The 26,098-nt window shown below is 36.4% G+C and overlaps 1 protein-coding gene and 1 long non-coding RNA gene across 2 annotated transcripts in view; one reads left to right on the forward strand and one right to left on the reverse strand.

The window, feature by feature from the left end:
- The first annotated feature begins 4,722 nt into the window (after positions 1-4,722).
- Positions 4,723-9,842, forward strand: LOC140228358 (uncharacterized). The gene is made up of 5 exons (XR_011901235.1): positions 4,723-4,810; positions 6,663-6,847; positions 7,554-7,666; positions 8,837-8,964; positions 9,758-9,842. It is a non-coding gene; the product is annotated as an uncharacterized lncRNA (long non-coding RNA).
- Positions 9,843-19,933: 10,091 nt separating this feature from the next.
- Positions 19,934-26,098, reverse strand: part of LOC140228958 (uncharacterized) — a 40,845-nt gene continuing 34,680 nt past the window's right edge. Inside the window, exons 19-26 of the mRNA XM_072309220.1 lie at positions 25,686-25,755; positions 24,678-24,749; positions 24,063-24,134; positions 23,381-23,458; positions 22,037-22,940; positions 21,538-21,670; positions 20,758-20,993; positions 19,934-20,104 (exon numbers count right to left, since the gene is read on the reverse strand). Of these exons, the coding sequence (XP_072165321.1) occupies positions 19,934-20,104; positions 20,758-20,993; positions 21,538-21,670; positions 22,037-22,940; positions 23,381-23,458; positions 24,063-24,134; positions 24,678-24,749; positions 25,686-25,755 (1,736 nt within the window). The remainder of the gene's footprint in view (positions 20,105-20,757; positions 20,994-21,537; positions 21,671-22,036; positions 22,941-23,380; positions 23,459-24,062; positions 24,135-24,677; positions 24,750-25,685; positions 25,756-26,098) is intronic.

Here is a 26,098-nt window from a genome sequence, read left to right on the forward strand (position 1 = left end):
AAAACAACTATATACGTATATATATATATATATATATACCCCTGTATATATACATACATACTTACCTGTTACCCTGCATAAAAAAAAAAACAACAAAAACACACACCAAAAAGTTGCTAGGCATGGATTTTTATTTAAGGGCAGAATCTGAAAGACCAGACTCTAACCTTTAAAAGGATGTATAACTCAATTCAAATGGATTCTCCTAACAATTCTAAATATTGTATAGAAAACACACATTCTGGATAAAAGTGTGAGCTGAGAAAAAAAGGCTATGAAGTACAGGGTCTATTCAAGCGCTTAATCTTTACCAAGCTGTCCTAGCTTTTCCATGAATGGGACAAAAACAGGATTTAAACCACTGGAGCATCAACAATAAAGGGTTATTAGATTAGGCTGCAATTGAACATGTTCTATCAACACATTCCGTCCACCAATGCCAACTTTCAAACAGAAGCATTATCCTTTCAAAAGTTATTAGAGTTGAAAGTGAAGAGTGTGCAAAGGATTTTCAAAAATTAAAAAAGGGGTCTCTAAAAGGCATACCTGCTCCCACTACTCGTAAAACTGCTGAAAACACACTTCCCGTAAGCCATTCATGTTATGATCCCAAACTTAGGAATAATGTAGAAAAAAAGAGCTCTTTCAGAAAATATGAAAAACTGACGATTGACTTGGTTGACCCGTTTCACCTTTTTTGAGTCCTCGCATAAATATCAAGGGGTGCGACTTTTTGTTGGTTTTGTGATGCACGGTCACACATACATAATACATGTAGATTAACATACATATGTATATATATATATATATATAAATATATATATATATATATATATATATATATATATATATATATATATATATAAATCACATAATTGAGGTCGAAAGACTGAGACTAAGGATAGTTTGTGCTTGAATAGTTAAGAGGAGAGAAGCGATCGGTAATTGCCACTCACCTTCTCCAGTTTCACTTTCCACATAACCTAGGATTAGTACCATCACATATACTGCACAGCAGCAGAATATCTCCAGTTCCTTCGCCATTAGATTATCAATAGGTTTGTGTGCATCTGACGAAGCATGAGCTGGATTGTTTGTCTCAGCTTCACGGGCACTACAGGCAGAGATAACTGAATCAGAAGCGCTTTAGGTATCTAAGAACTTCCTAGCTTCAACACTCGCTAAATTTGTGTCTTGCATCCAGTTGGTCTGACATCTGCATTAATTATGGTACCCTCGAAAGAAAAAGATCGTATTTATACCGTTGCTACGGGCTGAAGCTCAAGAGCACGTGACTGCTATGGATGGTCGCAATTAATTGCACGTGTTATCCTTCTGTAGAAGACTGCCCTTCGTCACAGCGCACTGTATCTTTGTCCATGTATTTTTTCTATCACCTTATAAATTCCCGAACAATTTCATCAACATTGCATTCGCATTCATGAATAGGCATTAGAATTGGAGGGATTTTCGTCAACTCTCTGCTCTCATGGTCGATTTTGTTTTTCTATTCTTTTCTTACATTGTTTTATTCAATAAAGAAAGAAAATCATTTGATTTTACGCTGTATAGTTATCGCACAATTTCGCGTTGGCTGGATAGACGTTACATTTCGTCCCATGTACTTATTTTATTTTCATATATAGGCAAACGCCATCGCACTTTGAATGTTCAAATCTAATCAACACAAACCAGTTTTGTGATTCTAAACAATTTCTACCAACTGTTATCACGTCATATTCACCTTGTGTTTTTGTCTTTTTAAGTTTTTGATAACAAGATTTCCTTTTTGCTTTCAAAGTTTCAATCTTAAACTTTATTCAAGTGTATTTTATATATTAGAAATAAATTGCTTTTCATTTCAAACTTCTCTTATCAATAAAACAAAGAATGTGATTTATAAAACTGATCTATATAATGTTTTTTTCCATTTACATGGAATCTATTGCCTATAATACAGGTAGTGCTTTATGTCACGATTTCACGTTTCGGGATTCTTCCCTAGGTAGCTTTGCATGAACCTTTCCCATGTTAACGCACGTCAATCAACCTGTAGCCGTAGATCTGTCGGTAGATTGTTGACGCCTTACAGGTAGTGTTGCTGGTTGTCATATGCTTTAGCCAAACTGTCTCTGTCCGTATTCGAGAGCCATAGTCGTAAAATGACGGCCTGTGTATGAAAGTGGATGTTTGTTACTTTAATTTCCTTTAATTTCCTGAGGAAAAGAAAATTCAATGTAAAAAGCAATTCAAGGTACATACAATTTCCACAAATTATTCAGTCAGAGGAAGAGAACAATAACAGTGCAAAATACAATGTACTACAATATTGCCTGCTTTGTGTGAATTTGAATCATTAATGTTCATCAGGGCGGTGCTGGTGCGAAAGACATTTTACCTGCTCTTTTGATTTCTTGATTCTTTTAACATCTTTTACGGGTTTACTTGAGAAATCACGAATTCGATTTTTAATGAAATTGAATCGAACGAACTAGTTAGATCTTTTAATGTTGATCTTGGTGGTCGGATGCAATTTAAGGAGAATAAGCATGTATTTGTGCTTTTTCAGAGTCACTGTTATTCTAAAGCACAGTTGATCGTGAATACAGATTTTTTTTTATTTTCATCAATGAAAAGCAGGAAACTCAGTTCACCAGCGAGTTTGGAAGGTTGTTCAATTTCTTTATATCATTTATCATAGTCACTTTATTCGAGGACATTCGAACGCATCTTTCATCGCTTTTAAATGGCAAATGGTCCGCCTAAATACTTGACCCGACTACAGCTCCTAGCCGCTTATGGCCTCACGAGCGTCTTCTGAATAGGATCTATATTTAATTGTTCTCTATATCCGTTTTTATGTCCCAAATGGACTGCCTTTAGTTCGGAGAAAGGCACATCGAGTTTTCAGTCTTTATAATTTCATATAACTGTCCATAGGCATAGGCCTGGGTAAATGCACTTAATGGCCACGATGGCAGACAAAAAGAGGCATTGATATGTTATACACATATGTATGTGTATAATCTATTTTGTGTATTGCATTTACTGAAAGAAAAGCATTAGTCATAGAGAGATTTACGGACGAAAAATGAACAGTCAAGGAAAGAGAAATGGTGCGCTGACTTATTATTTTCTTTTCTTCAGATTATTGTGGAAAGAGACAGCCCAGAAAACCCTTGTATGGGAAACTGTCTCTCTATTACCTTTTGGTGAAAAGGCAATTTTTTTTTGTTTTTTTTTGTGAATGTGTGTGCTTTTCTGACGTCTTAAATTTGTTAGAACTTGATTTTTGATGACTGTTTTTTTTAACCGATTAAAGTATAGATGCACTTCCCTCTTTGCGTGAAGATCAGAACTAAAAATCAACAAACAAGACTAACAAGAACGACTTATGTATGTATATGTTTATGGGTAGTTTTGAATGCTATAACACCATGATGCATACGCCTCCCCTCTCTCTCTCTCTCTCTTTCAGTGTATGCATTTTTATGTGGACAAACATTTCAGACTATCAATGGAATGAACGTTATTAACAATACTGTTAAATAATGTGCAAGAAAGCGTTATGGTTATATAGATACAGAGAGAGTGTGGGGGGGGGAGGGGTTAATGCGAATTACAGTATCTGTATATCGCGATCCACTGAATAACAGGATATAACTGTACTGACATTTTCTAATTGTCTGATTCTAATCTACATTTTTTGATGCCTACTACTGGAAAGAGAGGATTGTAAAACCCAGGATAAGCCTGTAATGATTTTTTGAAAAAAATGAAATCGAGCAAGCCATGGAACGATCCACCCAATTTGGCCTACGTCACAGGTGCTCTTTGTGCACAACTCCGACATTAGCAAGACGAACTACATAATGCCACATTACTAATGAAATCTCACACGAAGCACTCCAAAAGCTGTTATTTAGTATAATTGCAATATGGAGCTATAATAAATATGTTAAACAATATCTATTAATCTTTAAAAGCAAGCTCTTCAACAGCTTTTTATTTAGATAAAACTTGTGGGGAAATTCCAGATATGCAAAATGAAATTGGCATCGTTATCCGAACGTGCTGCCCATAGAAGACCGTAGGCCGTGTGTAAGTAACGTTACGCATTGATGATCATGATCGAGCGATGGTTCGCCAGTTCAAACTATCTAACGTAGATGAGGGCCGAGTGAATCTCAAAAATCCAAATGTAGATAGACTCTCTTCAACGGCACGCACGATTTACGCTTAGTGAGATGAAAACGGTACCCAGTACACATAGACTCTGAAATACTAGAACTAGGACTAGGACTACTGAGCAGTCATCAAGGAGTAGGTTCTACGTGCAGTCCAAGTTTTGATGAGTAGGCCCTACACTCACTCACCGTCGACATTGCAGCTGTAGGCCCTATGTGCACAGCGCTAAGGCACAGCGTAACGTTACATACCCTCTAACCTGGGTCCGTTTCATGAAGCTATCACATAAAAGCTATCACATAAATCTTAGAATGGCCAAGCCGCTCTTAAGCTAGGAGAGACTTTCACAGAGAAGTAAAAAACATTTCACGAAGTCTCTCCTAAGCTATGAGAGACTTTAATTTTTTCAATCGTCATGTTCGAGGGTAATACTAATTAACATATCATTAGCATATCATTAACGTATTCTCCCTATTGTGTTACATGCGGTGAGCACTCGCTACGATAGACATAGCACGTATACACACAGTGTATACAGCGCAGAGGTAACAGATCTACGACGGAGGCAAGATCCTGAAGGCTAAGTTGCATTCTACACCGCTACCAGTACATATTTCTATTAGTGAGTATATTTAAAGCTGTCTGCAATTAAAAAGTAATGCATGTGGATTCATAATGTGATATTATTTGGATATATTTTTGTTCGAATCTTCTACAATTCTCCAAGGGCTAGCTAGATGTAGATCTAATCTTACCGGTAGTAGCGTTATCACAATAGTCCCACGTAGGCACATCGCCGTTTGTTTGAATGACCAAATGGCCAGCTGAGTTAGGTAGTTTGTTAATGTTAGCATGGTAGGGTCTAGGGCTACTACAACTTCTACAAGTAATAGTGAAATGTTTGTGGGTTGATTTTTAGCGTGCAGATATTTCATGAGAGCAATTGCCCGATTTGTTCATGTATGGGTGAATTGCAGGTAACTTAAGGCGTAAATAGTGAAGGGATCGAAGAAGAAACCGGAAATTTCATAAGTAAAGAATTGGTCTGCATTTTATTATTAATATTATATTTTTGAAGTCGTGTCTAACATTGAATAATTACACTGTCACTAGCTGTGTGGATAGTATTCAGAAGTGATACAAATTTTCTGTTTTGTGTCAAATCGACAGGAAAGATCTGGGGGTTTTTTCAGTCTAGAAAATCTCAGGTTATTTTGTCCAACAGAATTATGGGCCTAGCCTAAGCCTAATGTTTTTTAGTTTAGGCCCTAACGTGAACTTATAGCGTTAGCATTTACACTACAGAGAACCAGCTGTACGTTACCTGTGTCATTGTTACGTTTACAAGTCCTAATGTTACTATCTAACGTTACTAATATAGGTCTACAACAAAAACTTGTAAAATACTAGGCCGTAGGGGTTAGGGGTTATAACTGCGACCAGCCCGAACGCGAAGCACTGTGTACTGGTACAACTAACAGGGAGTGCCCTGGGGTTAGGGCCGGTAGTACTATCTGGAGAGTCCGACAGTGGTTAGACTAACTAGATCAAGTAGTAATAGTAGGGCCTAGTAGTAGTACGTAGATCCAGGTCTACACAGAATATGAATTGGAAACCATGGTTCAGATCTTGGTTCAGACTTGAAAGCTATCTTCAACCATTGTAAGTGCATACACCACTGTAATCGCAATGCATGTGTCACAATAAGATAGAGAATGATGCTTACCTAAATTCATTGGCATGGAACCTCTAGAATTCTACTGCTATACTACCAGATGTCTATAGATCTAGAATCCAGTGGCATAGTGATCCTGAGTAGCACCTACTGACCTAGATACTACTTAACCAGTGTATACCAAAAGTATAACCAGACTAGACCCTTTGCCTTGATATTCTTAAACATATTATCATTAACATAAGTAGGCCTATCACTCTTCAGTAAGGAAGTTAATAGGTCTTCTTAATAGTGCTATCTATCTAGGCAGTTAGTAGATTCTATAGGTCCATACTCCGATTACACAACTTCTTTTAGCAGTTTAACTGATGATGATGACATGACAACAGTTGATGATCAGAGTCAGACTGTGGCTGCATCTCAGGCTGTAACTGTGATCAACCCGAATGTGAAGCCACAGTACAGCTGGTCCTACCAGATCTTAGGTAGATGTAGACCTTGCAACATGGATGCCTAGCGACAAGATCTAGAACCTCAAGAAGTCATAGTACCCTAAACTATAGGCTTGCACATGTTGAATTGAGACAACTCAAATACTAGTAGTATATCTTTTAATCATCCCCCCCCCCCAAAAAAATAATAATATAAGATCCTTTATATATTTAAACTGCAAAAACATGTGAACTGAGTTCAAATTTCATGCAGATTCTAGATATTGTGTGTAAAATCTTGTATAATCAAACAACACTTTGAAAACACATTTTCTATTTTGTATTCACATTTTTAATTATAATGTTAGATATGGAACATCAGTCAGACTGCTACAATCAGACTTCTTCATCTAATAAAGCCCAGAGTCAGTTGCTGAACTTCACTGAACACAGAACCAAACTGCTGAACTTCCATCTTCTCCACAGCTAGACTGCTACTGAACTTCGTCGAGACTTACGATGTATCTACCAGCATGGTCACCTTCAACAGAATGCAAGTATTTTAGCTTATGATACTATTTTAGCAGACAACATATCTGTATATTTTCAAATACTACAATTGCAACATTATTTACATTTGGACATCAAATTGTCTCTAAATTTTTAGTTGAATAGTGTTAGACAGGAAATATTGAAAACAATGTTTGCTGTAATGTCCATCTTGGTAATTGAAAACAAACATTGTTATCCAGTGAATAGTGACCCTTCTAGAAACAACTGTTTTTTGCATTTTTTATTTCACTATCTGTAGAATATTACATACTGATCCAATTGAAAAGAGATAATTCATGGAAGGGGGGGGGGGGGTACCTGCATGTCTACATGATTGTATCAAGCTCCTGAAACAAACTTTAGCAGTCACGTTATCTTAATAATGTAGGCCCTACTATGATTGTTTATTTACCCTCTCCCTTTTCTAGTATCAAAACCACCTTATGCTCTTACAATGTTTGAAACAAGAATATTCGACATAGCTAATCATTTTAAACTGTGAAAAGTCCTATTTATAGCTTATGGATCAGTAGATACTAGTGAATTCATTCTTTCAAAATCAATGGTAGGGCTTTTCAATTTGATTGCTATAGCTTGTTATAGCAAAGGCAAAGCAACCATCTCTAACATACTTTCTAATGTCCCATGTCCTGCACTATTGTTTTGTTTGTAAGATATTAACTGTTCTTGTAATAAACTCCAAACAGCCAAGGACCAGACAACATGTGAACTTCATCCACTTCAGAGTTAAGGACTGGGGGCAAGATGCAAATGGAAAAGTCAAGTGACAGTGTCATGGATATTCCACCATCTTCATTTGGTGTGTTAAATGATTATTTTTAGCTATTGAAGCAAGTTGAGAAATCATGTTATCTTGATCATCTACAGTTGGCAGCAAAATTATTCAGCCCCTCTTTTGCATGTTGGACACTCTGGCATAATGAATTACATTATAACTGAGATCATTTCTAAATCATACAAGTGGTGATCAGATAGTTTGCTACAAGTAAATAACAGATCAGTAGCCTTTGATTTGCATATAGTTACAAACTTTGATCATTCATGTATAAAGAGATATGGTCCAATGAGCACATTTATGGTCATTTTCAGTCCTTTCAGTGATCACTGAAATGCTTCGTTGAATATGGTTTGTTCACTCAATGTTTTGATAGGTGACACAATATGATGGAATTTAATGTAGGATTCTTAATATTTCAATTGGCATTTTTCATTGTACAAAAATATCTAAATGAACTCATTTCTAGTGAAAGTTGCCACCATAGAGTTTGTACAGAGGTTTAGCCGTGATATTAATAATTCAAAGTTTAAGTCATGTCAAAATGAATATAACCCAATGAAATGCTAAGAGTTGTGCATAGAATGGCAAGATACTATTTAAAATTCCATAAAAACAGAAGAAATTAATCGTTATCATCAGACCATAACACGTCATGCTTCAGTGATCACAGAAAGGTCTGAAATGACCATAATGTGCTCACTGGACCTTATCTCTTCATGCATGAATGATCAAAGTTTCTAACTATATGCAAATCAAAGACTATTGATCAGGTAGGCATTTGTCATAAACTATCTGTTCACCACTTGTATATGATTTAGTAATTGTAATGTTGTTTATTTTGCTATAGTGTCCATAGTGCAAGGGGGTGAATAATTCTGCTGCCAACTGAATAAAGTGAATGCTTGTTATTAATTTACCCTCTCATTCATTACTAAAATTACCTCATACTCTTACAATTTGCTAACAGGGGCTCATTACATAGTGATTCAAACTTTGAAAACTGGCAATTACAACTTGTTGTTCACATAATATATCTTACAAAATTGATAATCATTAATGAACATTTTGTTATTATTGCTTGTTTTAATAAAGATGTACACTCATCTCAAATATTTTCCAACTATCCCATTTGAGCATCCGATGTTTCTGTTTGTATGGTATTTAACTGTTCTTATATTTGCACACCCAAAGGCCTGAAGAGAGCTGAACCTCACCAAGCCTTGGGACAGACAACTGCAGCTGAACTTCACCCAGGTCAGAGTCAGACTACAATTGGACTACAAACTGTATAGCAGCATCTTATCTACGACAGAACACAGGTATGCTTTTCTCAAATTAAACTTGAAAGTATAAAGATTTTACAAAATAAACAACTTGAATAACAGTTGAAAAAACCTCTGTTGATGACATATCAGTTACAGGTAATTCGGTCTTTCTTATTTTAGCAATTATTGTAGACTTGGTGGACAAACAATGTCACCTCTATATGTGAACTGTTCCATACGAGAAATGAAGAAATTAGTGCATTTATACACCCCAGTTGGGAGTTGATTTAATGTTTATGTCTATATCAGCCACAATTGGGAATTCAGTACGGCTTACATTAGGTGATTAACGCACTGACATAGCAATGCAGCTGATTTATTGCATAACCCATTGAATCATCTTTCTGTTTATTTTGGAACCCCCAGCTTGCCTGACATAAGTTACAATCCTTTTTAAAAAGTCATGAATGTATAACGTTCTGTCAGACGAGTGTTTAAAGTCACAATCACATTCTCATTTTGAGTCTGTGTCACACCTTTTTTGTTATCAGGAAGAATCTGCTACACTAATTCTTGTGTATGACATCCCAGACGATTTTCTTAGGTTTTTTTTTTTTTCGTAGATGCTGTTAAACTGTTTCTAATATACTGTATAAGAAATTGCTGAAAAGTAGTTCTGTGTAATGATATGTGTGCCAGTCGTGTGTGTATTCATTCAACTGTAAGCCCACATATTTTAACACTCTGTATAATGTCAGGCAGAGGGGATGAATGGCGTGTCATAAAATTTCAGTATGTAACCAATATTTGTTTTTCCATATTTGTATTTCTTTTTTCTTTCATATAGATTCTCAAGGCATGGAGCTTGCCGAGGGTGATGCAGACAGGTTGAATGCAACATATGATAGTTTTTACGGCTGTAAATAAATAAATATATATATATATATATATGAATTTAATCTTTCAAAATCAATGTATATACAGTGAAACCCCGTTATAACGAGGTCCGTGGGACCGCCAATATTGCCTCGTTATAACCGGTTCCTCGTTATAACCATACGCACTAAAAACAAAGAAAACATAAGCATGGAGTCACATAATATACCAAGCAATCAAACTTATGAGCAGTCTTTGTGTTGTTATTACACAAGTAAATGGATCATTATTATTGAGAAAGGATAAAAAGGAATCATTTGTGAGTTGATACCAAAAGAATAAAAAAAAAAAAAGAAGGGGTTGAAAACGCGTTCTTTGTTTTTCTTCTGAAAAATCTCTTCGCGTGTGTTGTGCATGCCTTCTCGAAAAGTGCACGGCAGGGTTGAATTCGTAATCCTTTCTACACGTATCTCTTCCTCGTGTATGGAACCATTCTGAAAGAATGAAAATATCATTTGTGAAACACAGTATAAAATTTTAATAAACAAAATCACATTGTATTAAAAACATTTTGTTACTTTTTTTCTGAACATGGGTGCAAGCAGAGTAACATGCATTATTAAACTTATTTTACGCTGTGTGCGCCCAGCGGGATCGCGATGATTACATTATTATTTAGGCTGTATTCCATGATGTTTGCACCAGCAGGGGTTGAAAATGCATTTTGTATTTTTCTCCCCAAAATCTCTTCGCATTTTGTACATGTGTCCTTGAAAGGTACACGACATGGTTGAATTCGTGATCCTTTTTACGACTGTCTCTTCCTCATTATAACGGACCATTCTGAAAGAATGAAATTATTCATTTGTAAAATACAGTGTGAAATAATATGAACATCACGATGATTTCATTAATTATTTCGGCTGTAATCTTTTACGTAGTATACACATCAATGTTTCACAACCAGCAAAACAACTGGAAGTCGGAACTAACATGGATAGGATTATGATTTTGCAGAGGTTGTGCTTTTCTAATATACAAATAGGTTAGGAGAGTCCATCTGAATTGAGTTGTACATCATTTTAAATCTTAGAGTCTGCTCTTTCAGAAAGAGGATTGAGCTTTTAACTTTTTGGAAGATACTAAGAAACCACTAATGAAGTGCTACAGAGCATACCATTCTCAGAGGAATTCAAAGTTCATTTGATGAAAATCGATTTTGAAATGGCTGAGACATCCGAAAACAAAGTAAAACAAAGTAAAAGCGATTCTAATGAAAGGTTGGTTCCACCTTTTATTAGGAATCGCTTTATTTTGCATATTTCAGCCATTTCAAAACCAATTTCATCAAGTAAACATTGAATTCTTTTTGGAATTATGTGCCCTTTCATATTTCAGAAGAGGTTTCTCATTATATCACACACACACAAAAATCTGAAACCAGGTCTCAACCAAAACTACACCATCCCTTTAACCAGAAATCCATGTTTGGTGACTTTTTGTGACTTTTGGGGGGTTTTGTGATGCAGAGTCACAATTGCAGTGTTAGATATGAAGCTACAATCAGACTATTGCAGTTTGACTGCTGAACTTCACTCAGAGTTTTGTCATAGATGAGTCCATTGGTGATGGCATAAGTGCTTTGCCAGGCATTAACCAAAACCAGAAATAAGACAAATCCCCCTTAGAAGAAAAGAGAAACAAATGCATTGCAAAACAAAACAGAACAGCTAAGCATGCAAAAAAGTCGGTGAAAAGCAAAAGGGTGAATCGAAGCACACTAAAAAAATAAATAAATAAATAAAAAAAAGGATAAAAAAAAACCCGAAAAGAAGATTTATAGTAAAGTGGAAGAAACCATTTTAAAATGGACAAATGCAAATCTCTGTCAGCACATAACAGTCTGATTTCTGATTGCTTTGATGAATAAAAGCTATTGTGTAGCAGACAAGGTCATTATTATTAGTACTATTATCATAATTAGTATTCTGATGTAGGGAACCTCAGAGTGCAAAAAGAGTGGATTGCAACACATATCATTGTATGCTTACCAAATATTTGCAATGATAGAATTGCTTGAAGTTCAGCTGCTTTCACAATTTGATTAATAAACCATGAAAATATTTCAAATGATTATGAAAGATGTGTTGAGGTATAAGTGATCCAAACATAAATACATCAGTGAACGTTGCAGTGCATTATTTTTGTTATTGTTTCCAGGCGTGTGACGGCAAACTTTATGTAACCAAGTTAGAAAATTATATCTATGCGGGCAATTATAATTTGATCAGAAAGATATAATTAAGAATAACTTATTATGTAGAAATGAAGTAGAGTGTAATACCAGAAAATACTGTGAGTGATAATAATTTCACAAAGACTCTTACCAGTATCATCATTGTGGTTATGATAATTGTGCCGTGATTATGACGATATTGAATAATGAAATACATGTTTTCAAGATCAGATTTTCCAATGAATCAGGCAACCAGAATATGAAAATTTGACAGCAACAACTGTTTCAATAGTTTCTGCAGTTACATAATCTGTCACATGACATGTAGTTAAATTGTGTAGAACTAATATTAACCCTATAAAGCCCAAGGGGGGGGGGGCACATTGTGCCCCCCTACCAGATTTTCATTCGCCACTCCTTCGCCCTTTATCCAATTTTAACCAAATTAGGTGACTTTTCCTAAAATCTTACTCCGAACGTTTTGATATATAATTTAGCTATATTTGATATTGCCGGTTGCCATGGCAACCATAAACTGACAACCATCTCAGTCAGATTTTTGCGTATTTTTCTATTCCAATTCAAATTTACAATATTATAATGTATGAAATGGGCGTTTCTTGGCTGAAATTTGCTGAAGAAGCAGAATGTCAAGTAATTATGGCCTTGAAATGTTTTTCCTATTATTTCCTTTGTTTTTCTGTGCCAACAGCATAAAACAATAGATATAATAGAGATGCTTGAAAATAACAGTATTTTCCAAAGATTGACGTTCTATTTTGTGTCATTTTGATCGATCCTTCACCCAAGTTATACCTCTAATATCATTTGTTTATCACATTATCAATCTGCAAACTTAAAATTCCAATATTATGGGAATATGAAATATGATTACTATGCATGTACCTATCCCAAACAATACATCATAGGTCTCATAATGTATTTCTTTATTTTGTTATGAATAGCGCCCCCATGTGGTGACCTTGAGAAATTTCAACCATAACAAATAATCAGCTTTGACTTGCACATCATTTGTGGCAAATATGAAAAATATTGGTCTATGATAAGACATATATACTGGGGATAAAGAAATTATACAAAAAAATCATGTTTTTAGCATATTTCCTATGTATTTCTTTATATTTTGATAAATAGCGCCCTCTATGGGTGACCTTGAAACAACTCAAGTATGCGGTCATGTAGAGTATAGGTTGCTCTACCCATGTGCCAAATATGACGATGAGACATCAAACAATAACAAAGTTATATAGGGGGGGCACAATGTGCCCCCCCCCCTTGGGCCTGGGAAGGGTCAAAATAGCTTGGGCTTAATAGGGTTAATGAGTATAAAATTGATAGTGGTGAATGAATTAAATAATTGAATCATTATCGGCGCTTGTCATTATGCATCTTTAAATGAAATGTGTTTCAATTGTGGCAATTGATGACTAAAATCAAATCCAAGTATGAAACCATGAATACCTGCAGAAACTTGAACTATCACTCATTGTGATTTTTACCCCCACCTCCAACTGAGGGAGTTCGTTCAACCAGCACTAACTTTATACGGTTTTATTTTTTATAAAAAATTGTTACCATGGGAACGCATTGTTCAACATAGAATAAAGTCATGTTTTGTTTATTAAAAAAATCTGTTCGTCATTAAATTGTGTCATAATTACGTATCGCAAATCAAGTGCTCAAAAACTGAGGGAGTTGGATAAATAAACTGGTAAGTCCTATGATTTTCATTAAAAAATGATGTTACCATGGCAACACACTGTCCAATATTAATGGAAGAAAATTTGAAAGAAAGGTTTGCACAAATACATATTATGACTGTCACATGTGTCAAATATCAAGTCAAATGCTCAAAAGCTGAGGAAGTTAGCTGAATCCACAGTACTTTTATATGATTTTCATTCAAAATACTCTGTTACCATGGCAACACATTGACAACGATCAAAGAAGAGATTCGCACATCAGTCAATGTACTTTAACAGTCTCACGTGCCAAATTTCAAGTAAAATGCTCAGATACTGAAGGAGTAAACTGAATCCACAAATTTTTTGTATTATATTCATTGAAAATGCTGTTACCATGGCAACACAATGTTCCATATCTATGAAAGATTGAAGTTTGCACAACTGCATATCATAGTGGTCACATGTGCCAAATTTCAAGCCAAATGCTGAAAAGCTGAGGGAGATGGCTGAATCCACAATAGTTTTGTATGCTTTTTATTCAAAGTCTGTTGTTACCATGGCAACGCATTGTTCAACAATGACGAAAAATGAAGTTTGCACATCTACGTACTATACCGGTCATATGTGCCAAATTTCAAGCCATTGCTCAGAGACTGACAAATTTATCTGAATTCAAAATATTTTAGATGCTTTTAAGTGAAAAAAATGCTGTTACCATGGCAACGCATTGTTCAACATCAACAAAAGATTAGTTTTGCACATCTACATACTGTAGCGGTCACATGTGCCAAAAGTTAGGTCAAATGCTAAAAAACTATACGAAGTTAGATCAATCCACATATTTCTTTGTATGATTGGTATTGAAAAAACTGTTGTTGCCATGGCAACAGATTTCTTCACATCCACACAGGAAAAAAAGCGTCTTGCACAACTACACATTACATTGATCTGATTCTATGCTGAATTTCAACTGCATTGCTTTAAAACTGAGTGTAGTAGTGTAATCCACAATAATTTGTATGATTTTTATGAAAATATGTCGTTGCCATGGCAAAGCATTACGCGATATTAACGAAAAAGATGTCTTGCACATGTACCTTTGACAGTGGTCACACATGCCAAATTTGGGGTCAATTACTCCAAAAATGAGAAAAAAGTTTGATACAATGACTCTCAAAAAGCTATCACATAAACTTAGGAGTGCTCCTGACCACTCCTAGATTTATGTGATAGCTTTGCAAAGTTAGGAGAGACTTTATGTGCTAGCTTGGTTCATGAAATGGTTTGTAGAAAAAGTCTCTCCTAAGTCTGAGTTTATGTGATAGCTTTATGCGATAGCTTTTTCATGAAACGGTTTTTAGCAAAGTCTCCCCTAAGTGTGACTTAGGAGAGAGAAAGTCTTTCGTAAGACTTTCATGAAACGGACCCCTGCTGCCAGAACTTGAAGAAAGTCCAGACGAAAGTCCAGACTCCAGATCTAGATCTGGACCCTTGTCCTGCAGGCACTGTTGCTCCTGTGCTGAATTTTTCAGGTAAGGTATCTGCTTTATGGATTTCCGATGTTTTGTAGTCGAGTAAATCTCATAGTGGTGTTCTTTACACCAAGGACTAATGTTAGATCTAACAGTTTATTTCAGTAGGCCTACTAGGACCCATCTCGGAAGAGTGGCCTGACCACGTAGATTCTAACACAGTGTCGCCGCTTCGCGATCCCAGCGCTGGTGTAGGTATAGTGCTAGCGTACTTCCGTATCCATGTAGATATCTCAAAATTCACCTTGCCAAATGGCACCAAACTCACAGGAAGTACTTTATGATTCATATCCAAGAGCTCACATTAATTGGAAACAAATCACATGTCGGGAAGCGTAAGCGTAGATGTCGACTTTCCTGTCGGCGTCGCTAAAAATAATCTGCTCTACGACTAACATGAGTGATTGCAGCCAGGCCCTACCTAGCCTTTAAACAAGGCGACTAGCTCTGCGTGCCCCCGTATAGCGCGTTTACCCCACAAACCTGTTGGCCGGCGAGCGGAGCGAGCCGCCTTTATCCACTCGTTCAGGGATGTGTACTTTTGTCGTTGTTGTTGCTTTATATTCTTTTACAAATTTGCGTACAAATTTGACGCAGAAAATACAGACGGCACCAAGGCAAGCCTCGTTAATATATTATGATTGGTTAACTATTCTTATTCTACTTAATGTTAACGAGGCTTGCCTTGGTGCCGTGTGTATTTTCTGCGTCAAATTTGTACGCAAATTTGTCAAAGAATATAAAGCAACAACAACGACAAAAGTACACATCCCTGAACGAGTGGATAAAGGCGACTCGCTCCGCTCGCCGGCCAACAGGTTTGTGGGGTAAACGCGCTATACGGGGGCACGCAGAGCGAGTCGCCTTGTTTAAAGGCTAGGCCCTACCTAGAGGGTCTATCTGCTGCGCACGCACAGACTGAAGTTAGCCATTTAATATCATGAGACAAATCTTTCAAGTAATCGGGGGCAATAAATAGATTTACAAATTATTTGTGGTAAGTTGAATGAAAAATGTAGTTCCTATATCACACAAGTCGCAAAAATCATTACACTTTTGAGTTTAGTTCTCGCGTAAATTCCCCGTTCGCACAGTACTAGTCGGCTAACTTCAGTTCTAGATTGTGCATCTTGCGTTCGCCAAGATCTCTCGCGAAGAGTGATTTTTTTTTTTGAGTGACGACTTGAAAGTCGGCGTCAATATTGATACTTCTCGATTACTGATTTCGTTCAAATATAAGAGAATACTTTGAAATATGCTATGAAGTATATCCTGTAATTTTGGTGCGATTTGGTTTAGTGAAATTTGAGATATCTACATGGATAGAACAGTACACAAGCGCCGCCTGCTAGCTAAATTAGGCTTAAGCGTCGTCTGCTACTCGATACGAATTAACGCACGCGTATGCAAGCACTTGTAATCAGTAATAGTGAGAGCACCTGTGACATCATAACATCCGGGCTCGTCAGCTCATTAGCATAATACTCACCTAAAAAGTTCCATTCTTAACATTAAATTACGGACTTAATCGTTATGAAATTTTGATTCTGTTTGCACCGCTGGGTCTTTTAGAATTAAAAGAACAACATATAAAAAAAAATAAAAAACTGGTAAAATGCCCTTTTAAAAGCTAAAATATTGGCATTTTATGTACCAGCACTTCAACGCTTTAATACACACATTCCTAATAAAATGACATGCTTAACAGAAACGTCACCAGCATTTTATCATACACAGTACCTGCAATATCTAATTTGGAGACTTCTTGTGGAACTGGGCTTTGAACCTTTTTCTATTTCTCTCCGCCTCTTCCATACATGAATTACCATGGTTCTCATATTATCGAATCAATTGAGAAGATATCGAAAAAGAAAAGAACAAAAAAGAACAATGTCTCTACCATTAGCTAGATTATCATGCCCTAGCTGCTCTATCTTTCGCGATATGAAGACAATAACTTTTCTTTTTGCAAGGCTGGATAAGCTTGCTTTCTATTGATCACATGATTTGATGCATGATTGACAAATCTTGTGTGCTATCATCATAAAATATAAGAAAGATTCTGCAGCCCCCGATCTGAAGAAGAAATTGCGACTTTTGCAACTCTCAAATTGTTAATGCTTAATTCACTTGCTAAATCATTTGCCGAAAAGATGATTTTTATTATATTCCTCTTTAAGTTATAGGGTCATTCTTTGTGTACATTTCGCTAACGTGACGCTAGGTTCTCTAAGTGAATTAAGCGAGTGCATGATTGTTCGTAACTTTTCGAATTCATTGAATTTCCATGGCCATGTTGCACTTTTCAACGTTGAACTACAAAATTGTATTACACTTCATGGAGACTGTGCAATATACACAGCCTACATAGTCAGGCTCAGATGTATGGAAACATTTCTTCGATTGCCGCTAATCATTTTTTTTTTTTTTTGCTCTAATAAAGTAATGAAGAGGTGTTGTCATTAGGCTAATTGAGAGAACAACCATCATCAACAACAACAACTTCAAGAAATCACATTGGTGTAAGGATACGTACATCTGAACTCGTAATGATCGATAGCAGTAAGAACAACTGTAATAGAATAAGTAGTAATAATAATAATGACATCCATAATGACGACAGTGTTAATGTATATTTATTTCCATTAATTTTGCGACACGTCACGAGAGCTGCTACAATTATTTCCTACTGCGTTCTAACACACGTGCACCATGTCTTGTATGTGGTACTTGCTAGCACATTCACCTGGCAGACACAAAACAATGAAATGGACTCCTGCCAATTAATGTCAATTGACGGACCAATAAACTGGTTACCCCGTCTATCGATACGCAGGTTCCATATTTGCAGTTTGAACATGAATTCCATTATTGCTACGTCGGGCAAGCTTCTGCATTATGCCGCTTTGAAAAAAGGTGAAATTACTTAGAAAAAGAAGGTCATTTGTACCAATTCTCAGATGAGCTAATTGCCGGAGCTAATTGTGAACTTGTCTATTATCATAATGAGACGTGCTGGGGGTACCCAGTTCGTTGACATGGTAGTGAGTCAAATACTCGCATCTGATCGGTTGCCGGATGGCAACTTATTGCAATAGTTGTAAAGAGCTTTATGAAATAGCGCCATGCTGGAATAGACAATGACGATTAAAATCAAGCTGGTTTATCTCTCTTTTAAGCTTTTTCCCATCAGAGAGTCGTTGGTTTCAAAATAATTGATATCATATTGTATTGGAAAACCATGAAAGACGAGAGAGGCAATGACGTTTCCCACGTTTGAACAATGCTACCACTATTCTGTAAAATTCTCTGTTACAAGCGAAGAAATACACATTAAATACACAAAGCCTCACTATCATTGGCGCACCAAGACACACGATATGATAAAAGACATAAAGACAGAGTGATTTATTAATGTATTACCAACACTACGAAAGCAAACTACAACCTTGGGTAATCCAACATTTAATTGGATAGCGCATAGAAAGAAGTAATTAGATAGAAAAGTGAAACAAAAGAATCTAACAAAAGGCACACCAACACTTTTTATGCATCTTTTTAGCACCCTCGTATAACATTATACAGGTGTAGTTCTAAACTGCCACAAACATACAATCAGTAGTCCTTACTAAAGTACTTTAGGCACTCTCATTATTTTATCATAGTAACTGTTAATTGGAGAGTAGTATGTGGTTTTATGTAGATGTTGCTTTTTTTTTTTTTTTTTTTTTTTTTTTACAGCCCGATCTCTCCAATCCAGACATGTCAAGACCGGCGCTCATCCGGATAAAGGATTTGGCCGGATATGGGAGACTCAATGTTTAATACACGCAGCTGTCTATACCCAATGGTAGCTACACGAACATGTACATAACAATTTGGCGTGAACATCGACGGCACTGTTAACCTGCGTTCAGAATTCTCTTATAATTTGCTCAATGAATGATCGTCTGTATACTGAGCCCTGATTTAATGAAAAGTTTTCTGTCCATGTTCTTGCTGTGATTTTGGGGTAGTGAAGGTCTGAATGCATGCTATTTGGATGAAATTTAGATGTGAATGCCATATTCATTATGTTGGGAATGATATGTAATTTCTGTGAGTTTGTGTAGGAATTTTATTTGCGTTTCAAATTCTCTTATTTCCCATAAGTTAGATTGAAAAAATAAAATCACGCCGAGATCACATCCGGATAACAGAGAGATCCGGATAAAGGGAGGCCGGATAGGAGAGGTCGGACTGTACTATTATTTGAGAAGTAGGCCTATTTACTGTATCCTCAAGTACCATTGTCATTTTCTTTTCTTTAGTTAGGGCCAAAGCTGTATCCGTGGTCTGTATCCTTTTCCATGATCCCTATCGGAATCTACGCTTAATAAGCTTGCTTTAAAACAGGTCTTATCGTATTTCTTTTACATTTCTTTTGCATTTTCACTAAAATCGAATTTTGATAAGTGACCGTCATAGTATGCTAATAACATCTTATTGTACATCAAAACTGGTTATCAAATTTATTTCTTACAGTGAGAAACATGAAATATAAATATTGAGATATGAAATTAAAATTGAAATAAGTGAAAACTAGTTAATACACTTCGTACACAATGAATTTTGTAACATATCTTATCTAAAGACGAAAAGATATGATTCTTGTTCTGTACGGTGCTTGTAGACTACGAATCGTTGGTATAGAGTGTCTTCACACGTTGCATAACCCTCATCACATGAGCTCGGTTGCCAACCTCTTCACCAGGTTGATGAAGATGGTCATCGCCTTCATGGTCCTTGCAAAGGAAAGGCGAGTCCAGGACTAAAAAGGCGTGCTCGATACGACCGTTCTCCGTCTTCAGTTAGCAGGAAAACAACAAACAAACAAACAAACAAACAAACAAATAAAACAGTACGTTAAGAATAATCATGTAGACTAGGTCTTTTTAACCAGTATCATCATTAACGACAAGAATACACAGTTATCACTCGGTAAATGTTCCGGGAGATTCTGATTGTTCAGCGATTGGATAATTATCTTCTTATAGCGTTAACACGTTAGTCTGCTAAATAGTCTATGTTGTTAGTCAGTAATGTCGTTTTGACATTTCTAACATTTTTTTTTTGTCCAACATTCTTAGGGAAGGCGTATCTTACGATAAGGCGTAGTTTGGTGCAGTAATATATATATATATATATATATATATATATACATATATATATATTTTTTTTTGAATACAGGCGGCTTTTGGCATATTCAGAGTTAACAGCGTCAGTGAAAATAAACAAAAAATCCACTGTTCAGACTACAGCTAAGCGATTACATTCGCACACACTGTACAAAAAAAAATGAATAGTTACAAGATAATGTAACTTAGCTATTCATTTAGGGCAATGGAATATCAAAACATTTTTAATATCAATTAAAAAAGATTGTCGTCTAAACGGGAGGCTACAATAATAAAGTCGTATATAATGGTTGTACGCATGTTTTACAATGTTAATTTACCGTCTGCACCGCGATTGCATCTTCAGGCAGCTGCAGAAAGCGTGAAGCAGGGAAACCAGCCTCTTTCATGGATTCCACAGCACTGGCGATGTCTCGACTGATCACCTGTTGCTCCCCATACGTCAGATCACGCTCATTATGCGAGATCCAGTCACGCATGCGCAATGGTTTAGGATTCGGCATAGGATCAAAAGGTGTAATGAGCGATGGCGTGCTCTCCTGGAAAATGGTACTCACTGAAATCACAAAAGAAAAGAGAAATGACATAGATAGCGAGATACAAAAATTATCATAGCAATGTTTGATTAAAACGTATAGGCCCTATCTTCCTGACAGATCATTAACTTCTCGTTTTGTTATCATAGCTATACTATTGAACGGTACGTTTTTTTTTAACAATTATACGTCACACGTAACTTCGTAAATCGAGCTTATAATGACAACTGGAGGTTAGTATTTTTGTCCAATATTATAAAAAATGTCTTTGAAATGATACAGATAATACCGATATGTAGTCGTAGTAGTAGTCCAAGTACATCCATAGGTGAGAAAAGATATACAAAAGTGAATGAGATTGTAACGGTGAAACATCAACATCCTCAGTTGAAGAACACAAACATGTAATTAAACATAATTATATCGGCCTGTGCAATTGTCTCACTTGAGAAAATCAAGAAAAATAATCGGCAGATGCGGAAGATTTTTATTTAGACCAACTGTTACTTCTTGCTAGATAATGAAAATAACATGGACAGACGCAGATCTCGACTAGCAGCAAACCTTTTGTCTTAGAATTGTCCATGTGACTGGATATGTTTGATTTCCTCGTGCCGTGAAGGGAAGATAGTGTGTAGAGGTACGGATTGAGAGACGAGTTGACCGGGAGAATAAAGACAGCAGTCCAGGCATACACCTGCAGGATAAAATAAAACATAAGAGATGGAGACATTGTAAACAGACTTGAATGATAACGGGATTTCTGTTTTGCCATTACACGTTATTCATGATTCTTTTTTTTTTTATCATTTAGCTACCTAAAAAGAGAAAGGAAAGAAATACGTGTGATATGTCTCATGACCTTTACTTCAAGATTCTTTTAGCTCGCAATTGCTATTTAAAGTCCTATCAAAATGTAGCCTAATATGGTATGAAACATGGTATTCTTTTATTTTCCTTCTTGTCACGTTACCATTTTAAATTAGTTTACACCATCCTTAGTTATGGAAACACAGTGTAATGGACAGGACATTGAACGTAGAAAAGTCAAAACGATGCTAACCTGAGCCGAGATGACGAGTTTACCGGCAGCAGACATGAGGCCCATGATTATTATGGGCATCCAACAAATCAGGTCCGTACCGACGATCAGGGCCATCTTGGATGCAAGCTTGATCTCCTCAGCTAAATGAGCGTTGACTTTAGATCCCTTTCCTCGTTTTACTATCTGCTGCTTGGTGAGTTTGATGGATATGTAGATGGCTATATAGCACAGGAGTGTGATGAAAAACCCGACGAAGTTTGCTCCAATGAAGAGGGAAATGGAGTAGTGCCACCCAGCAGGTCTGTTGACAGTCAAAGGTAATGCTAGGCATACACCTGACTGCCCGTAGAAATTCCCCTCTATGTAGGTAGGGATAACAACTGGTAAGATGCTCACTAGTAGGGCCAGACTCCAGATGGTGAACTCAGTAAGACGAGCCCGACGTACCGTCAAGTGGAGACCTCTTCTAAAGGGCGCCACCACATGGATGCATCTATCTACACTGATCATCATGATGAGACAAACCGACGCCTCGCTGGATACGACAGATACCATACCAGCCACTTTGCACACAATACTTGACTGCCAAGCCTCAGCATGGATTGCGTAGTTTCCTCTAAAATATACATCGGCTGCTGCAATTGTGATCATATACAAACCCATCAAGAAGTCTGAGATGGCAAGATTGGTGATGAAGCTAGACTGCACGGAAGTGCGTGAGTCTCGGGGAGATTTGAACATTCGATAGAACACGACAAATCCATTGCCGGCAAAGGCACTAGCACCAAGGATCCAGATAAAGACACGGAGAATGTTATTGGACATCAGATCCTCGCAGGATGAAAACTGATCACGTGGTGCCTTGCAGCCTTCTGCGTCGGTTAGTCCAGAGAGACAACAAAACACGTATTTGTCCGCGTGTCTATGAAGAAAGCATAACGTCATAGAACGGTCAATATCCTTCAACTACACACATTTTACGCCAATTTTTGATGTTCCTTATTATTGTTTTGTCCGCGTGTCTATGAAGAAAGCATACCGGCATTGTACAGTCAATTTCCTTCAGCGAAACACATTCTATGACAGTTTTTGATATTTCATATCCCATGAATTTATGAATATAATGTAACATAAATGTCCTCATCATTTCTATTACAAATACACTTACATGAAATTAAGAAATAAGTAGAATGGTAATGCTTGTGTTCATAACTTACAATCATAGGCGCATTCAAGCATAAAAAAACCCGAGGTGTGAAAGCCAGCTCTTATCTCTATATTTCCATCTTTTGTTACATCATTTAGTATGAATCTTTTATATGATTATCTGGAATCTATATAGTGAGAAGAAACAAAACTTACATCACTTTCAGACTCTGCAAGCCATGGAATAAATTCAGTCCTGATGTTGTGAGTCTGATAGAAGTCTCACGAACATCTCTAAGAATAAAAATAAAAACAAACATAATCATGATAATAGAAAGCGTTGACAAAAAAAATAAAAGATACAAGATGGAACGTTCCGTAACTTTTCTTCGATTCTCTTTATACCTTTCCCCATACAAGCCTCGCCTCCCATCATGTAATTAATTGATGCTTGAAAAATTGGCACATCCATATAAACTAATGTATTCCCTTAGACTTATACTACTTGAGCACATGTTTACTTAATACCGGACTTCAACACAACGTCATGCAATTACAAAGAACACAAACGATCTCAAATGATTATACAAAAAAGTTTCCTAACATAGAGCTTACTCTGCAGCAAGCCTTAAACATGTCGAATTGTAGCTTGTTTTTCTTTTTTTATGATGCATAGCATCATGTAGGAACGTTTGGAAGTTTATGCCAGAATTTCTAGAATTGTATAAAGGTTCATTGTTACCAGATTTCCTTTGAATTCAGAGTTTCTTCAGCTATTTTGAAGCAATCATCGTTTTTTATCCCCTCGACGAACTGACTATATCATGAGGCTATTTATGATGTAAGTTTTAACAATAATATTAAGCCTATTATCATTGTTTTTGTCGATTCAACTTACAGTTCTTGCAGGTTTGACAAATTGTAGAAGGTTCGTGGACTGACGTCATCTAGTGGATTGCCATGGAGAATCCTGTTTGAAGAGGAGGAAACGATACATTTTAACTCTTTCTGTTCCATGGTGTTTGGACAGTGTATGCAACTCTATGGGGTTTTCTGACGCTCAAGGCACACAAATGCACGAAAGGGTTAAGAAGGTATATGCCTCAGGTTAGACTTACCAATGACTTACAGTCGTTCACAATGACATCACCTCGCTTTCCCTTTATTTCTCTCCATTTTTGTGCAGTTAGTTTGTTTGGAATGAATGTTGTGAGATATTTAACAATGTATGAAAACTCGGACATTGAGATATATAGGCATATATTCATCACTTGATAAGGGCAATGCGTTGTATGGATTACAGCGGCCGGCAATGATTAATATGTTCACATTTCTGTATTTCCGAATCTTTCCACAAGTACAAATAACAAAGCGTAGTCATTCAGATAACGTTTTCTAATGATGACAGCGTTTGGATTATTGGTAAGAGGTAGTATAAGAGCAGTATAAGTAAGAGCGGTATAGTCACTGAAATTGTGAGTGAATACAGTGAAAAACGCTGAGGTGTACTCACAATTTGGTCAACCTCTGTAAACCGCGGAGTGAGCCTTGAGCAAGCCGGCTTATGTTGTTACCTGACAAGTTCCTGTTGATTAGAGATTATATCACAAGTAGTCATAGTCATTGGTAGCTTGTTTAAAGGACAAGTTCACCTTCATGGTACCTTACATATGTATTGAGTGAATGCAGCAATATCAGGAGAACACATCAGTACAAATTTGAGGAAATTTGGAGAATCCATTCAGAAGTATATGAATCTAAGTTAGATCAAAAGTTATAAATGAAGTATCTGCGCAGTCACTGCTGAATGAAAACAATACTACAGTTTATGAAGTAACATGTGTGAAACGTTATATAGAAAATAGGAGAATTCCACAAAATTTCCTATTTCTTGCAAAAAGTGCATATTTCCTCCTTTTATTACTGATGTATATTAAGCGTATAATATCACTGCCTTCTGAAAGTTCTGAATGAGGCAAGTCAAGTACTCTTTTATCATGAGCATGTGACATCACACGCTGTCGTAATCTTCTCATCCAGCGATGGCGGCACTGAAACTTCAAAATTCACTTTTTTTGAAAGGATTATCTACTCTTTCCATTTTTTGAGCGCATAGGAACATTATCACTATGCGTTATGCGCTATATAAGCACTGAATATCATTATTAGTTATCATTGTCTGATTTTCCTTATGTAACTTTCACTGATGTGTTCCATTAACATTGCTGCATTCTCTTAATTCACCCGTATATTAAGATTGATTTATTCTTTAATGTCCATCTGATAAAACTTTTGCGAGGGGTGAGTTTTCTTGAGTTGAGATGCAGAACAATGATTTATTGTATACCAGACTTGTATAAGGACTGGCGCATCGTCTTACTAGCCGAACTTTCTCTCCTATCAGAAAAAAAAATAGTTTCTGTTTGACAGTCGTAAGTAATACTTCCACATACTACTCCTCACGAGTTTCCGATAGGCCTACGTGTACGGGGTAACTTTTTAACCAGTGGTGATTACTTACAGATGCAAAATATTGCCGTTATCGAGGAATGATCCCGACACGATTTCTGAAAGTCCTGTGTTCTGTAAATCTCTGTAAAGAACAAGATAAAAATAGCATACCAGTAGGTTTATATATAATATTCTATACAACGAATTGTCAGCTTACCTGTAGATTTTGAAACCTAACCTACATTTGAACATACACTATAAAAGAATGTTTAAAAAAAAAAAAACCTTAAAGCTAGCCATAGAAACAAGAGGAGACATTTGAAATAGTATGGATACGGAAAATCACGACTCAAGTCATTGCTTGGGTTTTTCATTTTCTAATCAATTTCATCCATTGGTCAAAAAAATCGGCAGCAGAGCCGTTTGAAGAGTACTGAAGATAAAATGTCATGGTGCTTATGTAAGGAAAGGCACCGAAACCAT

The sequence above is a fragment of the Diadema setosum genome, chromosome 5 (assembly GCF_964275005.1).
Source record: "Diadema setosum chromosome 5, eeDiaSeto1, whole genome shotgun sequence".
NCBI classification, from domain to species: domain Eukaryota; kingdom Metazoa; phylum Echinodermata; class Echinoidea; order Diadematoida; family Diadematidae; genus Diadema; species Diadema setosum.